This window comes from Nerophis ophidion, linkage group LG01 (assembly GCF_033978795.1).
Source record: "Nerophis ophidion isolate RoL-2023_Sa linkage group LG01, RoL_Noph_v1.0, whole genome shotgun sequence".
NCBI classification, from domain to species: Eukaryota; Metazoa; Chordata; class Actinopteri; order Syngnathiformes; family Syngnathidae; genus Nerophis; species Nerophis ophidion.
This window is the reverse complement of record NC_084611.1, coordinates 7,232,740-7,255,014: the sequence shown is the minus strand read 5'-3', so window position 1 is coordinate 7,255,014 and position 22,275 is coordinate 7,232,740. Positions and strand designations below refer to the sequence as shown.

Here is a 22,275-nt window from a genome sequence, read left to right as displayed (position 1 = left end):
TTTTCAAAATAAAGGCATTTTAATCTTGTTTTTAAAAAATGGTTGGCAAAAGTATCTAACATCAAATAATCTACAACTACTCTTTGAAAATAAATATGTATAAATACAAGCACGTGCACAGACATTTTCGATGGCTGTTGTTCAAACCACAAAAAGGGCATACATTGAAGATAAAAGTCATACATTTTAAACACTACAATAAACACAAATATGTTTCAACTTACTTAGTTGTTTTAGTTAAAAACCGTTAGAAAGTCAAATCATGAGCCCAAAAAAAGTCTGCGGGCTATAGAGCGTTTTCATTTCGGGCTCCAGTACTCTGGAATGCCCTCCCGGTAACAGTTCGAGATGCCACCTCAGTAGAAGCATTTAAGTCTCACCTTAAAACTCATTTGTATACTCTAGCCTTTAAATAGACTCCCTTTTTAGACCAGTTGATCTGCCGTTTCTTTTCTTTTTCTCCTATGTCCCACTCTCCCCTGTGGAGGGGGTCCGGTCCGATCCGGTGGCCATGTACTGCTCGCCTGTGTATCGGCTGGGGACATCTCTGCGCTGCTGATCCGCCTCCGCTTGGGTGTGAGTTTTCCTTGCCCTTATGTGGGCCTACCGAGGATGTCGTAGTGGTTTGTGCAGCCCTTTGAGACACTAGTGATTTAGGGCTATATAAGTAAACATTGATTGATTGATTGATTGAAATAAGAAAAGCACTAAGAGTGTAGGCTTCACGGTGGCAGAGGGGTTAGTGCGTCTGCCTCACAATACGAAATTCCTGCAGTCCTGGGTTCAAATCCAGGCTCGGGATCTTTCTGTGTGGAGTTTGCATGTTCTCCCCATGACTGCGTGGGTTCCCTCCGGGTACTCCGGCTTCCTCCCACCTCCAAAGACATGCACCTGGGGATAGGTTGATTGGCAACACTAAATGGTCCCTAGTGTGTGAATGTTGTCCGTCTATCTGTGTTGGCCCTGCGATGAGGTGGCGACTTGTCCAGGGTGTACACCGCCTTCCGCCCGATTGTGGCTGAGATAGGCGCCAGCGCCCCCCGCGACCCCAAAAGGGAATAAGCGGTAGAAAATGGATGGATGGACTAAGGACTAAGAGTGTAGATCTCCACCAGGACCAATCCTATTGTTCACCTGCTACTAAATTGTGTGCCATCTCATGTGTATCGTGTGCTGCTATGACAATAAACTTCCATGAATCCTGTAAAACAGCAGACAGTAATATGGTTTCACAAAAAAATGTTGGTGAAACTGCTCATTTCTACCTGGCGATAGGTGGCTCTAACTGTAGTGCTAATCACTCACCAGCAGAAAGCCCTCATCGCACTGCTAATCAATAACTACCATCTTAGGCACTTAACATCACTAATCACCAGTTAACAAATGTCAACTATCTTAAATGCAAACATGAAAACAAGACACATTAACATCTTTCCCCATTACAAACATCTTAAAGGCCCTAGCGCAGCCGTGTAGGGTTTTGGTTCATACATGAATGACTTGGCTAACTGCAGAGCGTTAGGGAGTTTGAGCTGATTTAGTAGGACTTGATATTTATATTGCTGGCTGAGGTGAGGATGACTATTCGTCAAGTTCTCTAGCGCCATCTTGAGTAGCACGAAATCACTCTCCCGGCCACGCTCAAACCTTGGAAGTACTGGTTTAGGAATGCCATAGGACAGGGGTCGGGAACCTTTTTGGCTGAGTGAGCCAAGAAGCCAAATATTTTAAAATGTATTTACGTAAGAGCCATATATAATATATTTTTAACACTGGACACAACTAAAAGTTTACATTTTCAAGTAAGACCAACATTTCTAGAGTATAATAGGTCTCTTATTCTTTGTAATAACGTTGTTGTTCTGAAGCTAACTTAGGAGGGGGCGTGGCCTGCGGGTCTGCAGCGAAGCAGGGTGTTGCCTGGACCGGTCTCGAAATCAGCGACAGGTGTGTAAATGGCCCACCTGGGCCTTGTTGAATGACCCCAAGAGGCTAGCCCTACACCAACCAATAATAAATACATTATTTCTTACCCTTAAGGCAACTTCTTGAACAGGTGCGGTAGAAAAAAGGATGGATGGATTCAAATGCATAAACATTTTTATATTTTTAACGTTATTTCTAACACTGTGATTACAAGTGGAATTATTCATTACTTATTGTGCTAAGTATTCGCTCCATTCTGTCCACTAAAGACGCTGAGATCATTATCCATGCGTTTGTTACGTCTCGCCTCGACTACTGTAACGTATTATTTTCGGGTCTCCCCATGTCTAGCATTAAAAGATTACAGTTGGTACAAAATGCGGCTGCTAGACTTTGGACAAGAACAAGAAAGTTTGATCACATTACGCCTGTACTGTATATACCTTTATATACATATATACATACATATATACCTGTACTGTATATACCTTTATATACATATATACATACATATATACCTATACTGTATATACCTTTATATACATATATACATACATATAAACCTATACTGTATATACCTTTATATACATATATACATACATATATACCTATACTGTATATACCTTTATATACATATATACATACATATATACCTGTACTGTATATACCTTTATATACATATATACATACATATATACCTATACTGTATATACCTTTATATACATATATACATACATATATACCTATACTGTATATACCTTTATATACATATATACATACATATATACCTATACTGGCTCACCTGCACTGGCTTCCTGTGCACTTAAGATGTGACTTTAAGGTTTTACTACTTACGTATAAAATACTACACGGTCTAGCTCCATCTTATCTTGCCGATTGTATTGTACCATATGTCCCGGCAAGAAATCTGCCTTCAAAGGACTCCGGCTTATTAGTGATTCCCAAAGCCCAAAAAAAGTCTGCGGGCTATAGAGCTTTTTCATTTCGGGCTCCAGTACTCTGGAATGCCCTCCCGGTAACAGTTCGAGATGCCACCTCAGTAGAAGCATTTAAGTCTCATCTTAAAACTCATTTGTATACTCTAGCCTTTAAATAGACTCCCTTTTTAGACCAGTTGATCTGCCGTTTCTTTTCTTTTTCTTCTATGTCCCACTCTCCCTTGTGGAGGGGGTCCGGTCCGATCCGGTGGCCATGTACTGCTCGCCTGTGTATCGGCTGGGGACATCTCTGCGCTGCTGGTCCGCCTCCGCTTGGGATGGTTTCCTGCTGGCTCCGCTGTGAACGGGACTCTCGCTGCTGTGTTGGATCCGCTTTGGACTGGACTCTCGCGACTATGTTGGATCCATTGTGGATGGAACTTTCACAGTATCATGTTAGACCCGCTCGACATCCATTGCTTTCCTCCTCTCCAAGGTTCTCATAGTCATCATTGTCACCGACGTCCCACTGGGTGTGAGTTTTCCTTGCCCTTATGTGGGCCTACCGAGGATGTCGTAGTGGTTTGTGCAGCCCTTTGAGACACTAGTGATTTAGGGCTATATAAGTAAACATTGATTGATTGATTGATTGATTTTGGACATCTGTGTTGCTGAATCTTTTGCAGTTTTTTCATTAATGAAGACTATAAAGACAAATGCTGTTGGTGGAAAGCAGTGGATTGCAACTGTCTTTAGGACCGAAACCCAGCCGGTGTTTATTTGTTTGTTGTGAAAGCAGAGCGGTCAAGCGAACATGTTTTCTCCACGTCAACCAGCATGTTTTTGGATGGGGAAATTGTGATATATATCTAACCAAAGACGTCAGTGGATTATTCGTCATTCTGCAGCCGCTGTGAGCTTGGCTCCTCGGCTTCTCTCTGGGACACATTGTGTTCACCGCAGCCATCCGACCTCGAGGTATGTCTTTACTATCTTTACTTTACAATCTTTAAAGGGGAACATTATCACAATTTCCAAAGGATAAAAAACAATAAAAATCAGTTCCCAGTGGCTTGTTGTATTTTTTGAAGTTTTTTTCAAAATTTTACCGGTCTCGGAATATCCCTAAATAAAGCTTTAAAGTGCCTTATTTTCGTCTCTCTGCGAAGACACTGGCCATTTCCCTGTGACGTCACACAGTGCTGCCGATGTAAACAAACAATGGGAATACCACAGCAAGATATAGCGACATTAGCTCGGATTCAGACTCGGATTTCAGCGGTTTAAGCGATTCAACAGATTACGCATGTATTGAAACAGATGGTCGGAGTATGAAAGTATTGAAGAAGAAACTGAAGCTATTGAGCGAATAGCTATTGACGCTATTCATAGCCATAGCATGGCCGAATAGCTGCGTTAGCATCGCCGGTAAAATGTGCGGACCAAACGATCAGGACTTTCGCATCTTTTGACACTGGAGCAACTTAAATCCGTCGATTGGTAAGTGTTTGTTTCGCATTAAATGTGGGTGGAAGTAAATGTAATATAGTTGCAAATGCATCTACAGGTTATCCATACATCTCTGTGCCATGTCTGCTTTAGCACCGCCGGTAAATAGCATGTTAGCATCGATTAGCGTAGCATGTTAGCATCGATTAGCTGGCAGTCAACATCAACAAAACTCACCTTTGTGATTCCGTTGACTATCGTTGCAAATGCATCTGCAGGTTATCCATACATCTTTGTGCCATGTCTGCTTTAGCACCGCCAGTAAATAGCATGTTAGCGTCGATTAGCATAGCATGTTAGCATCTATTAACTGGCAGTCACGCCGCGACCAAATATGTCTGATTAGCAAATAAGACAACATCAACAAAACTCACCTTTGTGATTCCGTTGACTATCGTTGCAAATGCATCTGCAGGTTATCCATACATCTCTGTGCCATGTCTGCCTTAGCATCGCCGGTCAAATGTGGAGACACTCTGGCACATTCGATGGGGGTCTGGCGGCAGACACTTTGGCATCTTCGGGCCAGTGGTGCAACTTGAATCCCTCCCTGTTAGTGTTGTTACACCCTCCGACAACACACCGACGAGTCATGATGTCTCCAAGGTTCCAAAAAATAGTCGAAAAAACGGAAAATAACAGAGCTGATTTGACTTGATGCGTGTGATGTGGTGGAGAAAAATGGCGTTGACTACCTAGGTGACGTCACATTCTGACGTCATCGCCTCCAGCGTGATAAACAGAAAGGCGTTTAATTCGCCAAAATTCACCCATTTAGAGTTCGGAAATCGGTTAAAAAAATAGATGGTCTTTTTTCTGCACCATCAAGGTATATATTGACGCTTACATAGGTCTGCTGATAATGTTCCACTTTAAAATCACACTAAAACACTATTAAATCAATAAGCAGATAAGAATTATCCTAGTAAATGTATCTAATTACATCTGAAACGCTCACACTGCTGTCGCCCGGAGCCGTCGCTTTGTTTTCTTTTTTTTTTTAATCCTAATTCACAAATCTTTCATCCTCGCTCAAATTAATGGGGAAATTGTCGCTTTCTTGGTCAGAATTGCTCTTACTGCTGGTGGCTCCCATTAAAAACAATGTGAATATGCGTGGAGCCCTGCAACTTGTGATGTCACGCGCACATACTCCTGGTAAAGGCAGGGCTTTTCTATTTGCGACCAAAAGTTGCGAACTTTATCGTCGATGTTCTCTACTAAATCCTTTCAGCAAAAATATGGCAATATCGTGAAATGATCAAGTATGACACATAGAATGGACCTGCTATCCCCGTTTGAAAAAGAAAATCTCATTTCAGTAGGCCTTTAAGAAAATGTGTAAAACCCTGAAGGCCAACCTAGGCTGTTTTAAGATTATAAGAACCTGCTTAACTCTCAGCTGTGCTTTTATTTTTATGAATTCAATGATTATTTCACACATATCTTATGGTTTAACTACATGGTCCCAGGCACACCAGTCATCAGTCAAGACCATTGAGTGTCTTCATAACCAGTCCTAGACAAGAAGAGTATACGATATCATCATTGACAAATTTTAACCAAATACAATATTTTAAGTTTTACCAATTGTATTTTTTTTTTTTACATACAGTCAAACTGGTTTTTAAATGTTTGGATAACTCTGCTCCCCAATTGCTCTGGAAGGCAAGTACAAGAGTGCAAATTTGTACCAGATCTACCACCAGAGCAATGTCAAAAGGCAACTGTTGCGTTCCATTCCGTAGAACAGGGGTAGGGAACCTATGGCTCTAGAGCCAGATGTGGCTCTTTTGATGACTGCATCTGGCTCTCAGATAGAGCTTAGCTGACATTGCTTAACACGATAAGTCATGAATAATTCCACTGGTAATCACAGTCTTAAAAATAACATTCAAAAAATAAAACATTCTCATGTATTTTAATCAAACCATTCTTTTTCTACAGCACTTGTTCAAGATGTCTGAATTAATGGTAAGAAATATTATATTTATTATTGGTTAACTTTAGAAAAACAATGTTATTAAAAAGAATAAGAGACTTAACATATTTTAAAAATGTTGGTCTTACTTAAAAATGCACACATTTAGTTGTATTCAGTGTTAAAAAATATAATATGGCTCTCACGGAAATACATTTTGAAATATCAGTCTTTCAGGGTTCTCTCAGCCAAAAAGGTTCCCGACTCCTGCCGTAGAACATCTTTTGCCCAGACTGCCTTTTCAACAGAGGTGGGTAGTAACGCACTACATTTACTCCGTTACATCTACTTGAGTAACTTTTGGGATAAATTGTACTTCTAAGAGTAGTTTTTAATGCAACATACTTTTCACATATTGACCTACCAACTTAAAGGCACAGGAACATTACAGAACTGATTAACGGCACAAAATAGGCTTTCGTAAAAGGGGAGTCAAACTCTGCCACTTGGAGGAAAATCTATTTCCACGTGAGCCGGACGCGTAAAATCATGGCAAGATAACTTAAAAATACGACTATGACAACTTCAGATTGTGTTCTTTATTTTACTTCGGCCCAAAACAGAACAAGCATATTCTGAAAATGTACAGTCAAGAAAATAAGTATTTGAACACCTTGCTATTTTGCAAGTTCTCCCACTTAGAAATCATGGAGGGGTCTGAAATGTTCACGGTAGGTGCATGTCCACTGTATGAGAGATAACCTAAAAATAAAAATCCAGAAATCACAATCTATGATTTTTTAACAATGTATTTGTGTGATACAGCTGAAAATATGTATTTAAACACCTGTCTATCAGCTAGAAATCTGACCCTCAAAGACCTGTTAGTCCACCTTTAAAAGTCCTCCTCCAATCTACGGTATTATCCTGAATCAGATGCACCTGTGTGAGGTCGTTAGCTGCATAAAGACACCTGTCCACCCCATGCGATCAGTAAGACCCAAACATTCAGCATGGCTAAGGGCAAAGAGATGTCCAAAGACACCAGACACAATAGTGTACAACTCCACAAGGATGGAAAGGACTACGGAGAAATTGCCAAGCAGCTTGGTGAAAAAAGGAGCAATCATTAGAAAATGGAAGAAGCTAAACATGACGCTCAATCTCAATGGGAGTGGAGCCCCATGCAAGATATCACCTGGCGGGGTCTCAATGATGCTAAGAAAGGTGAGGAATCTGCCCAGGACTACACGGCAGGACTTGGTCAGGGACCTGAAAAGAGCCGGGACCACTGTTTCCATGGTGACTGTTGGTAATACACTAAGACGTCATGCTTTGAAATCATGCATGGCACGGAAGGTTCCCTGCTTAAACCAGAACATGTTAAGGCCCGTCTTAAGTTGGCCAATGACCATTTGGATGATCCGGAGGAGTCATGGGAGAAGGTTTTGTGTACAGATGAGACCAAAATTGATCTTTTTGGTCTTAATTCCACTATGCGTGTTTGGAGGAAGAAGAATGATGCGTACCATCCCAAGAACACCATCCCTACTGTGAAACATGGGGGTGGTAGCATCATGCTTTGGGGGTGTTTTTCTACTCATGGGACAGGACGACTGTAGTGTATTAAGGAGAGGATGACTGCAGCCATGTATTGTGAGACTTTGGCCAAAAACCTCCTTCCCTCAGTCAGATCATTGAAGATCAGTCGTGGCTGGATCTTCCAACATGACAATGACCCAAAGCACACAGCCAGGAAAACCAAGAAGTAGTTTCGTAAGAACCATATCGAGGTTCCGGAGTGGCCTAGCCAGTCTCCAGACCTAAATCCAATTGAAAATCTTTGGAGGGAGCTGAAAGTCTGTGTAACTCAGCAAGAGCACAGAAACCAGACTGATCGAGGGAAGATCTGTGTGGAGAAGTGGGCCAAAATCCCTCCTGCAGTCTGTGCAAACCTGGTAAAGAACTACAGGAAACGTTTGACCTCTGTAATTGCAAACAAAGTCTACTCTACCAAATTTTAATGTTGGTGTTCAAATACTTATTTTCAGCTTTATCACACGAATAAATTGTTAAAAAAATCATAGATTGGGATTTCTGGGTTTTTCTTTTTAGGTTATCTCTCATACAGTGGACATGCACCTACCGTGAAAACTTCAGACCCCTTTATGATTTCTAAGTGGGAGAACTTGCAAAATAGCAGGGTGTTCAAATACTTATTTTCTTCACTGTACATATTACAAATAATCATCCTGACAAAAACACTTCAAATTAAACATTTAGAGGAAACAAATGGTGCATTTTCAGAAACGCCATGAAGAACACAATGAACTTAGACTTAATCGCAGTCTTTGTACAAAACAATTAAACTTTAAGTAACAGCCCATCTAGAGTTGAACAAAAAACTAAATAAAGCATGAATAAAAACTATTCTATGTATCAACTACCTCATTTGTCATTTCCACATATTAATCCTGTGCTAACTCAACAAACCATACACACTGAGGTAGAAACTATTCAAGAGTGTTGAGTTACTTCCTGTCTTCTAGACATAATGTGTATTGACAGAAAAATAAAAGCAGTGCAATGTGTGAACAATTTCAACAAAGCCCAAATAAAAAGTTGAAAGAGTGACAGTATTGCAGTAAATCACACACTGTTCACTTTCTTTACATTTGCACAGAAGACAATCATTTTCACAGAACTATATCAGTGTGCAGTGTCTCATGCTGCATTTGAAGTGGGGTTACTGATTGATTATTTTACTCCTCTTTTACGTTGGCTGGAGGGGGAGGAGTCACAGCCCCGCTTTACTGTGTACCTCTTGCTTGGTATACTTGCTTGCCTCGGTATAAACTATTTGCTTGCCTCACAGAATTGCTATTGTGACATCCAGTGGACACAATTAGAACAGCAGTTTCTTTCATTAAAAAATGCAGCCTGATTTTACACTTGGCAAACTCATTTCGCAAGCCGGATAAAACCGGTTATGCCCGAATGTCGAGGGATGTTGGGGGTGAGTTGTGGGTGTTGGGGGTTAATTGTTCACATGTCTCTGATTTGCACATCAATCAGTCTGAGGAGCAAAAGTTGGCAGTTTGTTATGCAAACAGTTACCCAGCATCACTTATGCATCAATTCAGTTTTGATACATTTAAACTTTACCGTGACAAACTGTGTAGTGCAGGTTTTTGAGTGTGCACAAACTTGACACATGAGGCCCCAGGTCCCTGGACTGAAGAAGGAGTAACCAAGTACTTGAAGCATCATCTATCTTACTGTTCAGGAAGGTTTCAGATACAGAGAAGACATGGGGTCATGAGTGGATAAGATTATGCTCCAAATAATCCAAGTTAGTATGAATACCTCAGATATTTGTGAAAGAAGCAGTGATGAGGTCCTGGGTAGGGTGGATGTCGCCACATATGAGCAACAAACCACAAACTAAACAGCTAATTGCTTATTTTCCCTCGTGTGTTCTCATGTGTTTTACTGCGCCTGCATTTTGTGTGAACCTTTTACAACACACTAAACAACTAAATGGTTTTTCACCTGTGTGTGTTCTCATGTGTCTTACTGCGGCTGCATGACGTGGGAACCTTTTGCAGCACACTGAACAACTAAATGGTTTTTCACCTGTGTGTGTTCTAATGTGTTGAGTCAAATGTCTCTTCAAAAAAAAGTTTTCACCACAAATGGAACAGTTAAATGGTTTTACACCTGTGTGTGTGTTCATGTGTTGAGTCAAACGGCAATTTCGAGAATAAATTTTGCCACAAACTGAACAATTAAATTTGTTTTCACCTGTGTGTGTTCTCATGTGTTGAGTCAAACGGCAATTTTGAGAAAAGCTTTTGCCACAAACTAAACATTTAAATGGTTTCTCACCTGTGTGTGTTTTCATGTGTTCAGTCAAATGGCCTTTTCGATAAAAACCTTTTCCACAAACTGAGCAATTAAATAGTTTTTCACCTGTGTGTGTTATCATGTGTTGAGTCAAAGAAGTACTGTGAGAAAAGCTTTGGCAACAAACTAAACATTTAAATGGTTTCTCACCTGTGTGTGTTCTCATGTGTTCAGTCAAACGGCAATTTCGATAAAAACCTTTGCCACAAACTGAGCAATTAAATAGTTTTTCACCTGTGTGTGTTTTCATGTGTAGAGTCAAAGAAGTATTTTGAGAAAAGCTATTGCCACAAACTGAACAATTAAATGGTTTTTCACCTGTATGTGTTCTCCTGTGTTGACTCAAATTGCTATTGTGAGAAAAGCTTTTGCCACAAACTGAACAGTTGAATGGTTTTTCACCTGTGTGTGTTATCATGTGTTGAGTCAAACGGAATTTTTGAGAAAAGCTTTTGCCACAAACTGAACAATTAAATGGTTTTTCACCTGTGTGTGTTTTCATGTGTTGAGTCAAAGAGCTATTTTGAGAAAAGCTTTTTCCACAAACTGAACAATTAAATGGTTTTTCACCTGTGTGTGTTCTCATGTGTTGAGTCAAAGAGCTATTTTGAAAAAAGCTTTTTCCACAAACAGAACAATTTAAATGTTTTTCTCTTGTGTGTGTTCTCATGTGTTGAGTCAAATAGCAATTTTGAGAAAAGGTTCTGCCACAAACTGAACAAATAAATGTTTTTTCACCTGTGTGTGTTCTCATGTGTTCAGTCAAATAGCTATTTTTAGTAAAACTTTCAGCACAAACAGAGCAGCTCAAACATTTTTCACCTCTCTTCTTAGAAGAGCATTCAGAATGTTTGTTGTCAGTGTGAGTCCTCATATCACCTTCACAGTCTGTATCGCTGCTCAAAGGTTCTTCAACCTCGTCTTCAGCCTCACTATCTGATAGTGGAGCTAAGAGGTTGTCTACTTGTGGTTTCTCTTCATCATAATCAGCTTCCTCTCGTCCTAGAAGACACTCTCCCTCCTGAGTGATGCAGAATTCTTCCTCTTCCTTTTTAATGCAGGGTGGTTGTGGAGTCTCCTGCTTCAAAGTGGAGCTCCCCCCTGACTGAGAGGAAACTTTTTCTGGATTACCGATCAGCTGCTGGACGTCTGCAAGACACAAACAACAAAAACACACTTTCTTCTATGTACTGTATGTGTGTGTAGTAGGGTTGTACAGTATACTGCTACTAATAAAGTATTGTGGTACTAATCAATTGAAACCGGTACTATACCACCTTTGGGTACCGTTCTTTCATCTGAATGCTGCTGTGTGGCGGTGACTACAGAGCCGAGGCGCATGATGTTGAGTGTGTCAAAACGCACACACAAAGTGCATACAAGCAATAACATCGTGGAGAGGAAGAAAGGCAACAAAGGACAATTCTACTGGTTAATAAAGAAGGTGTGTGAAGTGCAATATGGAGGTATTTGGGCTTCTAAACTGACAATAAAGGTGACACTTTAAAGGGGAACATTATCAGCAGACCTATGTAAGCGTCAATATATACCTTGATGGTGCAGAAAAAAGACCATCTATTCTAAATGGGTGAATTTTGGCGAATTAAACGCCTTTCTGTTTATCGCGCTGGAGGCGATTTGACCGGCGGTGCTAAGACAGACATGGCACAGAGACGTATGGATAACCTGCAGATGCATTTGCAACGATAGTCAACGAAATCACAAAGGTGAGTATTGTTGATGTTGGTAAAATGTGCGGACCAAACGATCAGTACTTTCGCATCTTTTGACACTGGAGCAACTTAAATCCGTCGATTGATAAGTGTTTTTTTTCGCATTAAATGTGGGTGGAAGGAAACGTAATATAGTTGCAAATGCATCTACAGGTTATCCATACATCTCTGTGCCATGTCTGCTTTAGCACCGCCGGTAAATAGCATGTTAGCATCGATTAGCGTAGCATGTTAGCATCGATTAGCTGGCAGTCACGCCGCAACCAAATATGTCTGATTAGCACATAAGTCAACATCAACAAAACTCACCTTTGTGATTTCGTTGACTTTATCGTTGCAAATGCATCTGCAGGTTATCCATACATCTCTGTGCCATGTCTGTCATCGCCGGTAAAATGTGGAGACTCTTTGGTACATTCAATGGGGGTCTGGCGGCAGACACTTTGGCATATTCGGGCCAGTGGTGCAACTTGAATCCCTCCCTGTTAGTGTTGTTACACCCTCCGACAACACACCGACGAGGCATGATGTCTCCAAGGTTCCAAAAAATAGTCCAAAAAACGGAAAATAACAGAGCTGAGACCCGGTGTTTGTAATGTGTTGAAAATGAAAATGGTGGGTGTGTTACCTCGGCGACGTCACATTCTGACGTCATCGCCTCCAGCGCGATAAACAGAAAGGCGTTTAATTCGCCAAAATTCACCCATTTAGAGTTCGGAAATCGGTTAAAAAAATAGATGGTCTTTTTTCTGCACCATCAAGGTATATATTGACGCTTACATAGGTCTGCTGATAATGTTCCCCTTTAATGGGGTTTTGTCAGCCAGGTTACATCAGATCTACAATTTTACTATTACTTCTACTCTCAGGAGACCCTGAACTAAACCCTGGACCAATACCCACCCGGTTAATGTTATCTCGCCTGCCGAAGCCTAGAAATGTTGTCGCTAACGACGCCGAGGAAGCTAGCGTAGCTGCGGGACCTCGTTGGAGCTATGCTAAAATATTAGCTCTCCACCTACGCCAGTTCTTACTTGTTCATGACCACACGAGCTCACCTGCGTTCCAGCGGTCGGCGGCACGACGGAGGATTTCACCCCGATCATCGGTGCGGTTGGGAGCCCAGAGACGGAGGAAGACAGCTCGGACACCGGCAGACGGCGATATAGCTTTTGACGACACCCTGGCCGCCATTAAAGTCTGCAGTGCTGCAGTCCTCCTAAGCTCTCCAGAAACCCTGAGGGTCATCGCCGCGTCACCTGGACCCCTCACGGCCTACACAGGTTTCGGGGGACTCTTCATGGATCCCTGGTCATTGTTCTCCACCTCACCAAAACCCCCGAAAACCACATCAACCCCCACCACTCCTACCTCGCACCCTTCCCCCTCTTCAACCACGCTCCTCCCCCATCACCTGGACGACTAACAATGGGCCTCTCTCCCCCTCCCCCAAGTCTTGCCACACAAATCTCAATAACAAAAAACATCCCTCCATCTTCTGGACAGTACTTCTCCCCAACGGACTCTGATGTTCTCTTTGGTTCCGGTGGGCTACACATCATCCATCTTAATGAGAACAGCCTCTCTGGAAATAAACTCGACCAAATCAGAGAAATGTTCCACAACAATTAGGTAAAAATCTTGTGTTTCTCCGAAACTAAATTAGATGAGAGTGTTTCTGACTCAGAGATAGAAGATAGAAAACTTCTCGGTCATCAGAAAGGACAGGAATAAAAATGGTGCTGGTGTTTGTATGTATATTCACCAGGATATTAAATACATAACTCGCTCTGATCTTAACCACAATGCCCTTGAATCTGCGTGGCCAGAAATCAAATTCACAAAAGCTAAGCCAGTACTGATAGGGACTTTATACGGACCCCCTAATCAGAGTGATTTCTATGGTGCTCTCGAGGAGTGCTTAGCTGGTGTAGAAAACATGGAGATTATTATAACTGGAGATCTGAACATAGATATTCAACGCAGAGATGCGCCTGTCTTCAAGTCTTACAGCAAGTTCTGTAATCTGCACGCTCTCTCCCAGCTAATAACACTCCCCACACGAGTGTGTGAGTCCACCCAATCAAACGTAGATCTCATCCTCACATCGGACCGGCATAACATAAAAAATAGTGGGGTCATGGTCTGTGGTCTTAGCGACCACTATATAACCTTCTGCACCCGCAAAATAAGTAAACCCAAAGCCAATGGCCACATAACAGCTCAATCCAGATCCCTTAAAACATACTCCAGTGATAATTCCAACCTTAAATTAGCTGAGTGGGACTGGTCTCCTGTGCTCACGAGCAACCTGGTTGAAGATGCTTGGGATTGTTTCAAAACAGCGTTCCTAGCGATACTAAATGATATGGCTCCAGTGAGAACAGTCAGGATCAGAGGCCGCTCTGGACCATGGATCAATCCAGACCTATTAGCTGCCATAAAAGACAAGGACAGAAAATATTTCGAATACCAAAAGTGTAAAACCGAAGTAAATAAACAACCCAATAATAATAACCTCAAATCACTCATTTCAACACTCAAAAAGCAATGCAATAAATTAAGAAATAAGACAAACAACCTGACTAAATCCCTAAAGGGGAACATTATCAGCAGACCTATGTAAGCGTCAATATATACCTTGATGGTGCAGAAAAAAGACCATTTATTTTTTTTACCGATTTCCGAACTCTAAATGGGTGAATTTTGGCGAATTAAACGCCTTTCTGTTTATCACGCTGGAGGCGATGACGTCAGAATGTGACGTCTCCGAGGTAACACACCCACCATTTTCATTTTCAACACATTACAAACACCGGGTCTCAGCTCTGTTATTTTCCGTTTTTTCGACTATTTTTTGGAACCTTGGAGACATCATGCCTCGTCGGTGTGTTGTCGGGGGGTGTAACAACACTAACAGGGAGGGATTCAAGTTGCACCACTGGCCCCAAGATGCCAAAGTGTCTGCCGCCAGACCCCCATTGAATGTGCCAGAGTGTCTCCACATTTGACCGGCGATGCTAAGGCAGACATGGCACAGAGATGTATGGATAACCTGCAGATGCATTTGCAACGATAGTCAACAAAATCACAAAGGTGAGTTTTGTTGATGTTGACTGCCAGCTAATCGATGCTACGCTAATCGATGCTAACATGTTATTTACCGGCGGTGCTAAAGCAGACATGGCACAGAGATGTATGGATAACCTGCAGATGCATTTGCAACTATATTACGTTTCCTTCCACCCACATTTAATGCGAAAAAAACACTTACCAATCGACGGATTTAAGTTGCTCCAGTGTCAAAAGATGCGAAAGTCCTGATCGTTTGGTCCGCACATTTTACCGGCGATGCTAACGCAGCTATTCGGCCATGCTATGGCTATGAATAGCGTCAATAGCTATTTGCTCAATAGCTTCAGTTTCTTCTTCAATATTTTCATACTCCAACCATCTGTTTCAATACATGCGTAATCTGTTGAATCGCTGAAATCCGAGTTTGAATCCGAGCTAATGTCACTATATCTTGCTGTGGTATTCCCATTGTTTGTTTACATTGGCAGCACTGTGTGACGTCACAGGGAAATGGCCAGTGTCTTCGCAGAGAGCGAAAATAAGGCACTTTAAAGCTTTATTTAGGGATTTTCCGAGACTGGTAAAATTTTGAAAAAAACTTCAAAAAATACAACAAGCCACTGGGAACTGATTTTTATTGTTTTTAACCCTTTTGAAATTGTGATAATGTTCCCCTTTAAGAAAAAATTATATCAATGACAAAATAGAGGAAAACACAAATAAGCCACGTGAGTTCTGCAAAATTCTCAACAACCAGTTTCCTAGATGCAGCCAGAAACTTAAAACCAGTTTCACCAACATCAACAACAAGGAGGGTGACGCCCTCATTACAGACAAAATAGAGGTCGCAAGCAGACTTAAAACCTTTTTCACCAGCATAGCCACAACTCTCATTAACAAGCTGTCCCATCACTCTGGTCGCTTTGGTGTAGAAAACATTAAAGCCTTCTACAGAAAGCTAGGGGAAATCAACACAAATTTCAAAATAGAAAATGTCTCAGCTGACGAGGTGCTTCAAGGGGAACATTATCTCAATTTCAAAAGGGTTAAACACAATAAAAATCAGTTCCCAGGGGCTTGTTTTTTTTGAAGTTTTTTTCAAAATTCTACCGGTCTCGGAATATCCCTAAATAAAGCTTTAAAGTGCCTTATTTTCGCTGTCTTCGAAACCACTATCCATTTCCCTGTGACGTCATACAGTGCTGCCAAAACAAACAACATGGCGGTTACCACAGCAAAATATAGCGACATTAGCTCGGATTCAGACTCTGATTTCAGCATCTTAAGCGATTCAACAGATTACGCATGTATTGAAACAGATGGTCGGAGTATGGAGGCGGATAGCGAAAACGAAATTGAAGAAGAAACTGAAGCTATTGAGCGAATAGCTATTGACGCTATTCGGCCATAGTATGGGTGTACCTAATGAAGTGGCCCATAGCATGGCTGCCTTATTAGCATCGCCGGTAAAATGTGCGGACCAAACGATCAGGACTTTCGCATCTTGTGACACTGGAGCAACTTAAATCCGTCGATTGGTAAGTGTTTGTTTCGCATTAACATTAAATGTGGGTATCTAGTTTCAAATGTACATACAGCTAGCGTAAATAGCATGTTAGCATCGATTAGCGTAGCATGTTAGCATCGATTAGCTGGCTGTCATACCGTGACCAAATATGTCTGATTAGCACATAAGTCAACAACATCAACAAAACTCACCTTTGTGATTTCGTTGACTTAATCGTTGCAAATGCATCTGCAGGTTATCCATACATCTCTGTGCCATGTCTGTCTTAGCATCGCCGGTCAAATGTGGAGACACTTTGGTACATTCAATGGGGGTCTGGCGGCAGATTTCTTGCCAGTGGTGCAACTTGAATCCCTCCCTGTTAGTGTTGTTACACCCTCCAACAACACACCGACGAGGCATGATGTCTCCAAGGTTCAAAATATAGTCGAAAAAACGGAAAATAACAGAGCTGAGACCCGGTGTTTGTAATGTGAAAATGAAAATGGCGGGTGTGTTACCTCGGTGACGTCACGTTCTGACGTCATCGCCTCCAGCGCGATAAACAGAAAGGCGTTTAATTCGCCAAAATTCACCCATTTAGAGTTTGGAAATCGGTTAAAAAAATACATGGTCTTTTTTCTGCAACATCAAAGTATATATTGACGCTTACATAGGTCTGCTGATAATGTTCCCCTTTAAAACCTTTTTCACCAGCATAGCCACAACTCTCGTTAACAAGCTGTCCGATCACTCTGGTCGCTTTGGTGTAGAAAACATTAAAGCCTTCTACAGAAAACTAGGAGTAGTCAACAAAAATGTCAAAATAGAAAAGGTCTCAGCTGACGAGGTGCTTCATAAATTGAGCACGCTCCACCCCAACAAGTCCACCAGCCTTGACAAAATCCCCTCCAGATTCCTCATGGACTCTGCCACCACCATTGCCCCAATAAGCACACACATAATAAACCTCTCAATCAAACAAGGCCAAGTACACAAGGATTTCAAGATAGCAAGAGTAACCCCCCTTTATAAAAAAAGAAGCAAATTAGAACCTGGTAAGTACCGACCTGGTTCTATTCTCAGTTCCATTTGGAAAGTAATGGAGAAAATAGTTTAAGAACAGGTCGATAGATACCTTGCTACTAATAAACTAATGTACAAATTCCAATCCGGCTTCGGAACTAACCACAGCACTGACACATGCCTTCTCTATCTGAGCGACCACATCGGGCAAATACTGCGGCATGGTCATGCTGGACATTAAGAAGGCCTTTGACACCGTTAACCACGCTATGTTCATTGTGAGCGAACTGTGGTGCTGAATTTCCCCCAGGGATCAATAAAGTACGTATAAAAATACTACACGGTCTAGCTCCATCCTATCTTGCCGATTGTATTGTACCATATGTCCCGGCAAGAAATCTGCCTTCAAAGACTCCGGCTTATTAGTGATTCCTAGAGCCCCAAAAAAGTCTGCGGTAACAGTTCGAGATGCTACCTCAGTAGAAGCATTTAAGTCTCACCTTAAAACTCATCTGTATACTCTAGCCTTTAAATAGACCTCCTTTTTAGACCAGTTGATCTGCCGCTTCTTTTCTTTTTTCTCCTATGTCCCTCCCTCCCTTGTGAACTCCTCCTCGGAACGCAGGATGGACCGCTCGCCTGTGTATCGGTTGGGGACATCTCTACGCTGCTGATCCGCTTGAGATGGTTTCCTGTGGACGGGACTCTCGCTGCTGTCTTGGATCCGCTTGAACTGAACTCTCGCGGCTGTGTTGGAGCCACCATGGATTGAACTTTCACAGTATCATGTTAGACCCGCTCGACATCCATTGCTTTAGGTCCCCTAGGGGGGGGGGGGGGTGGGGGGGGGGGGGGAGGTCCTCTCCAAGGTTTCTCTTAGTCAGCATTGTCACTGGCGTCCCACTGGATGTGAATTCTCCCTGCCCACTGGGTGTGAGTTTTCCTTGCCCTTTTGTGGGTTCTTCCCAGGATGTTGTAGTCGTAATGATTTGTGCAGTCCTTTGAGACATTTGTGATTTGGGGCTATATAAATAAACATTGATTGATTGACTTTGTATTCTATCTCTGTTCTATTCTATACTGTTGGATAAGCTCAGAGCAATCAGATTCGATAAAACCTAATCGAACTGGATGCAATCTTACTTGGAGGGGAGGAAACAGGTGGTAGAGGTGAACGGCACCATGTCCCCTCCCCTCTCAGTAAGCTGTGGAGTCCCCCAAGGCAGTATACTAGGACCTTTACTGTTCCTAATATACGTACATGACATGCCATCAGCATGCCACTGTCAATTGTTCCTGTTTGCGGATGACTCGGCCCTGCTGGTATCGGGCAAGGACAAGTCACAGGTGGAACAAATCCTCAGTGCTGAACTCCTTAATATTTGCACCTGGCTGGCTGACTACAAGCTATCCATACACTTAGGTAAAAGGGAATCCATCCTATTTGGGTCCCATATCAACCTTAAGAAAGTCAGTGACTTGACTATAAAAGTGGGTGACATTGTTATCACCAGGAAGGATGAGATCACCTACTTAGGTTCCATTCTAGAGGCTAATCTTTCCTGTGATACAATGGCAACCAAGGTCATCAAAAAGGTCAACCAAAGAACGAGATTTCTCTACAGAATCTCCTCTCTGGTCAACAAAAGCACCTTGAAGATTCTAGCGGGAACCCTTTTTCGATTCTGCTTGCTCCTTCTGGTACCCCAGCACCTACAAAACCCTCAAATCTAGACTCCAAACATCCCAGAACAAGCTAGTCCGGTTACTATTAGACCTCCACCCGAGATCACTCCTCACTCCAACCCACTTCTCCAAAGTGGGCTGGCTCAGGGTGGAGGACAGAGTAAAACAACTTGCACTGAGCCTAGTCTATAAAATCTGCTACACCTTCCCGATACCGAAGTACATGTCAAACTACTTCCTTAAAGGCCTACTGAAATTACATTTTCTTATTTAAACGGGAACAACAGGTCCCTTTGGTGTCTCATACTTTATCATTTCGCAATATTGCCATATTTTTGCTGAAAGGATTTAGTATAGAACATCGACGATAAAGTTTGCAGCTTTTGGTCGCTAATAGAAAAGCCATGCCTTCACCGGAAGTATGTGCGCGTGACGTCACGAGTTGCAGGGCTCCTCACATATTCACACTGTTTTTAATGGGAGCCACAAGCAGTAAGAGCTATTCGGACCGAGAAAACGACAATTTCCCCGTTAATTTGAGCGGGGATGGTAGATTTGTGTTTGAGGATATTGATAGCGAAAATAATAAATAAGGCGATTGCATTGGGACGGATTCAGATGTTTTTAGACACATTTACTAGGATAATTCTGGGAAATCCCTTATCTTTCTATTGTGTTGCTAGTGTTTTAGTGAGTTTAATAGTACCTGATAGTCGGAGGGGTGTGTCCACGGGTGTCTTGAGGCCAGTGTCTGAAGGAGGTCGCCGGCAGCTGTATGGACGGTGCAAGCTCAGCTGATCTCCTGTAAGAGGCGACTTTTTACCACAATTTTCTCACTGAAAAATGCTGGTTGACATTTGGTCGGGATCCATGTTCGCTTGACCGACTCAAGTTTCACCTCTGGGAATTTTAAACAAGGAATCACCGTGTGTTTGTGTGGCTGACGGCTAAAGCTTCCCAACTCCATCTTTCTACCATTAATTCTCAATTATTAATTGAACAAATTGCAAAAGATTCAGCTACATAGATGTCCAAAATACTGTGTAATTATGCGGTTAAAGCAGACGACTTTTAGCCGCGAGTCGTGCAGCGCTAATATTTCCTTACAACGCACCTCCCGGGATTGTAAATAACCTAATGTAAATAATCAAATGTACTTCTAATGTATATACTTGTTCTTATGCTATGTGAACTCACTATGTTCTCTGCTGGCTGTACATATCCTACTAAGTCACACCTACACTGTTTCAATGTCCACATTTCTCTGTTGATGCAATTGTTGATGACTGAAGTACTGATATCAACCAAAGCTCCTCATCCCACCCCCCGGATTGTAAATAATGTAAATAATGTAAATGTATATACTATGATGATTAACTTGTGTGATGACTGTATTATGTTGATAGTATATATTTGTACCATGAATTGATTAACGTGGACCCCGACTTAAACAAGTTGAAAAACTTATTGGGGTGTTACCATTTAGTGGTCAATTGTACGGAATATGTACTGTACTGTGCAATCTACTAATAAAAGTTTTAATTGATCAATCAATAAATCAAACTCCACTGCCTTCTTCAAGCTAACAATCATGGCGGCTCTTTCTTTACATTCTTCAACAAAATCGGCTAATTTCTCCTCCACACTTTTTTCAGGGCTTGAAATAGTTATCAAAAATAAAAATAAAACCTCACTCACCTTCATCCTCCGTCTTTGTCTCCGTTGGTGATTTGCTGGAATGTTCTCTTTGACATGACGTCACCATCTTAGCATAGCAGTAGTCGTCCATCTTCTATCACGTCTTCAATCTTCACTTCAGATATCGCTCCAAACTCAATGCACGTTTCGAGGCGTTGGGAAATACGAATCGAGATATTTGTTGCTATATTTGCCGTGAATCATATGACTTTAAGATCGTCAATTCGAAGAATCTCCGGACAAACATAGCATGCGGTCATTGTCTCTTTGCTTGGCTTCAAGCTCATTTGCGCATGCGCTAGAAGCCAGCCACTTCCGTTTCCTTCTCGACTTCAGTTGTTTTTCAAAATAAAGGCATTTTAATCTTGTTTTAAAACAGGGGTCGGGAACCTTTTTGGCGGAGAGAGCCATTAAAGCCAAATATTTTAAAGTGTATTACCGTGAGAGCCATATAATATTTTTTAACACTGAAAAAAACAAACAAAATGTATGCATTTTTAAGTAAGACCACATTTTCAGAGTAAATAAATAAATGATAAATGGGTTGTACTTGTATAGCGCTTTTCTACCTTCAAGGTACTCAAAGCGCTTTGACACTACTTCCACATTTACCCATTCACACACTGATGGAGGGAGCTGCCATGCAAGGCGCCAACCAGCACCCATCAGGAGCAAGGGTGAAGTGTCTTGCTCAGGACACAACGGACGTGACGAGGTTGGTTCTAGGTGGGATTTGAACCAGTGACCCTCGGGTTGCGCACGGCCACTCTCCCACTGCGCCACGCCGAGATAATAAGTCTTATTTGGCTTCACGGTGGCAGAGGGGTTAGTGCGTCTGCCTCACAATACGAAGTTCCTGCAGTCCTGGGTTCAAATCCAGGATTTTGTGTGGAGTTTGCATGTTCTCCCCGTGAATGCGTGGGTTCCCTCTGGGTACTCCGGCTTCCTCCCACTTCCAAAGACATGCACCTGGGGATAGGTTGATTGGCAACACTAAATGGTCCCTAGTGTGTGAATGTTGTCTGTCTATCTGTGTTGGCCCTGTGATGAGGTGGTGACTTGTCCAGGGTGTACCCCACCTTCCGTCCGATTGTAGCTGAGATAGGCGCCAGCGCCCCCCGTGACCCCTAAAAGGGAATAAGCGGTAGAAAAATGGATGGATGGATGTTGTCTGTCTATCTGTGTTGGCCCTGTGATGAGGTAGCGACTTTTCCAGGGTGTACCCCGCCTTCCGCCCGATTGTAGCTGAGATAGATGGATGGATGTTGTCTGTCTATCCGTGTTGGCCCTGTGATGAGGTAGCGACTTTTCCAGGGTGTACCCCGCCTTCCGCCCGATTGTAGCTGAGAT

General features: G+C 42.2%; 2 protein-coding genes across 2 annotated transcripts in view; one reads left to right on the top strand and one right to left on the bottom strand.

Annotated features, from left to right (window-relative positions):
* The window catches only part of LOC133548443 (gastrula zinc finger protein XlCGF57.1-like), a 351,444-nt gene that overhangs the window by 112,327 nt on the left and 216,842 nt on the right, over positions 1 to 22,275 (top strand). The window lies entirely within an intron of this gene.
* Positions 6,879 to 21,208, bottom strand: LOC133568149 (gastrula zinc finger protein XlCGF57.1-like). Its single transcript, XM_061920276.1, has 3 exons — positions 20,926 to 21,208; positions 19,934 to 20,029; positions 6,879 to 11,349 (listed from the first exon to the last, which is right to left on the bottom strand). Exons 1-3 carry the CDS (start codon positions 21,014 to 21,016, stop codon positions 9,755 to 9,757), a joined length of 1,782 nt encoding a protein of 593 aa, XP_061776260.1. The 5' UTR covers positions 21,017 to 21,208; the 3' UTR covers positions 6,879 to 9,754.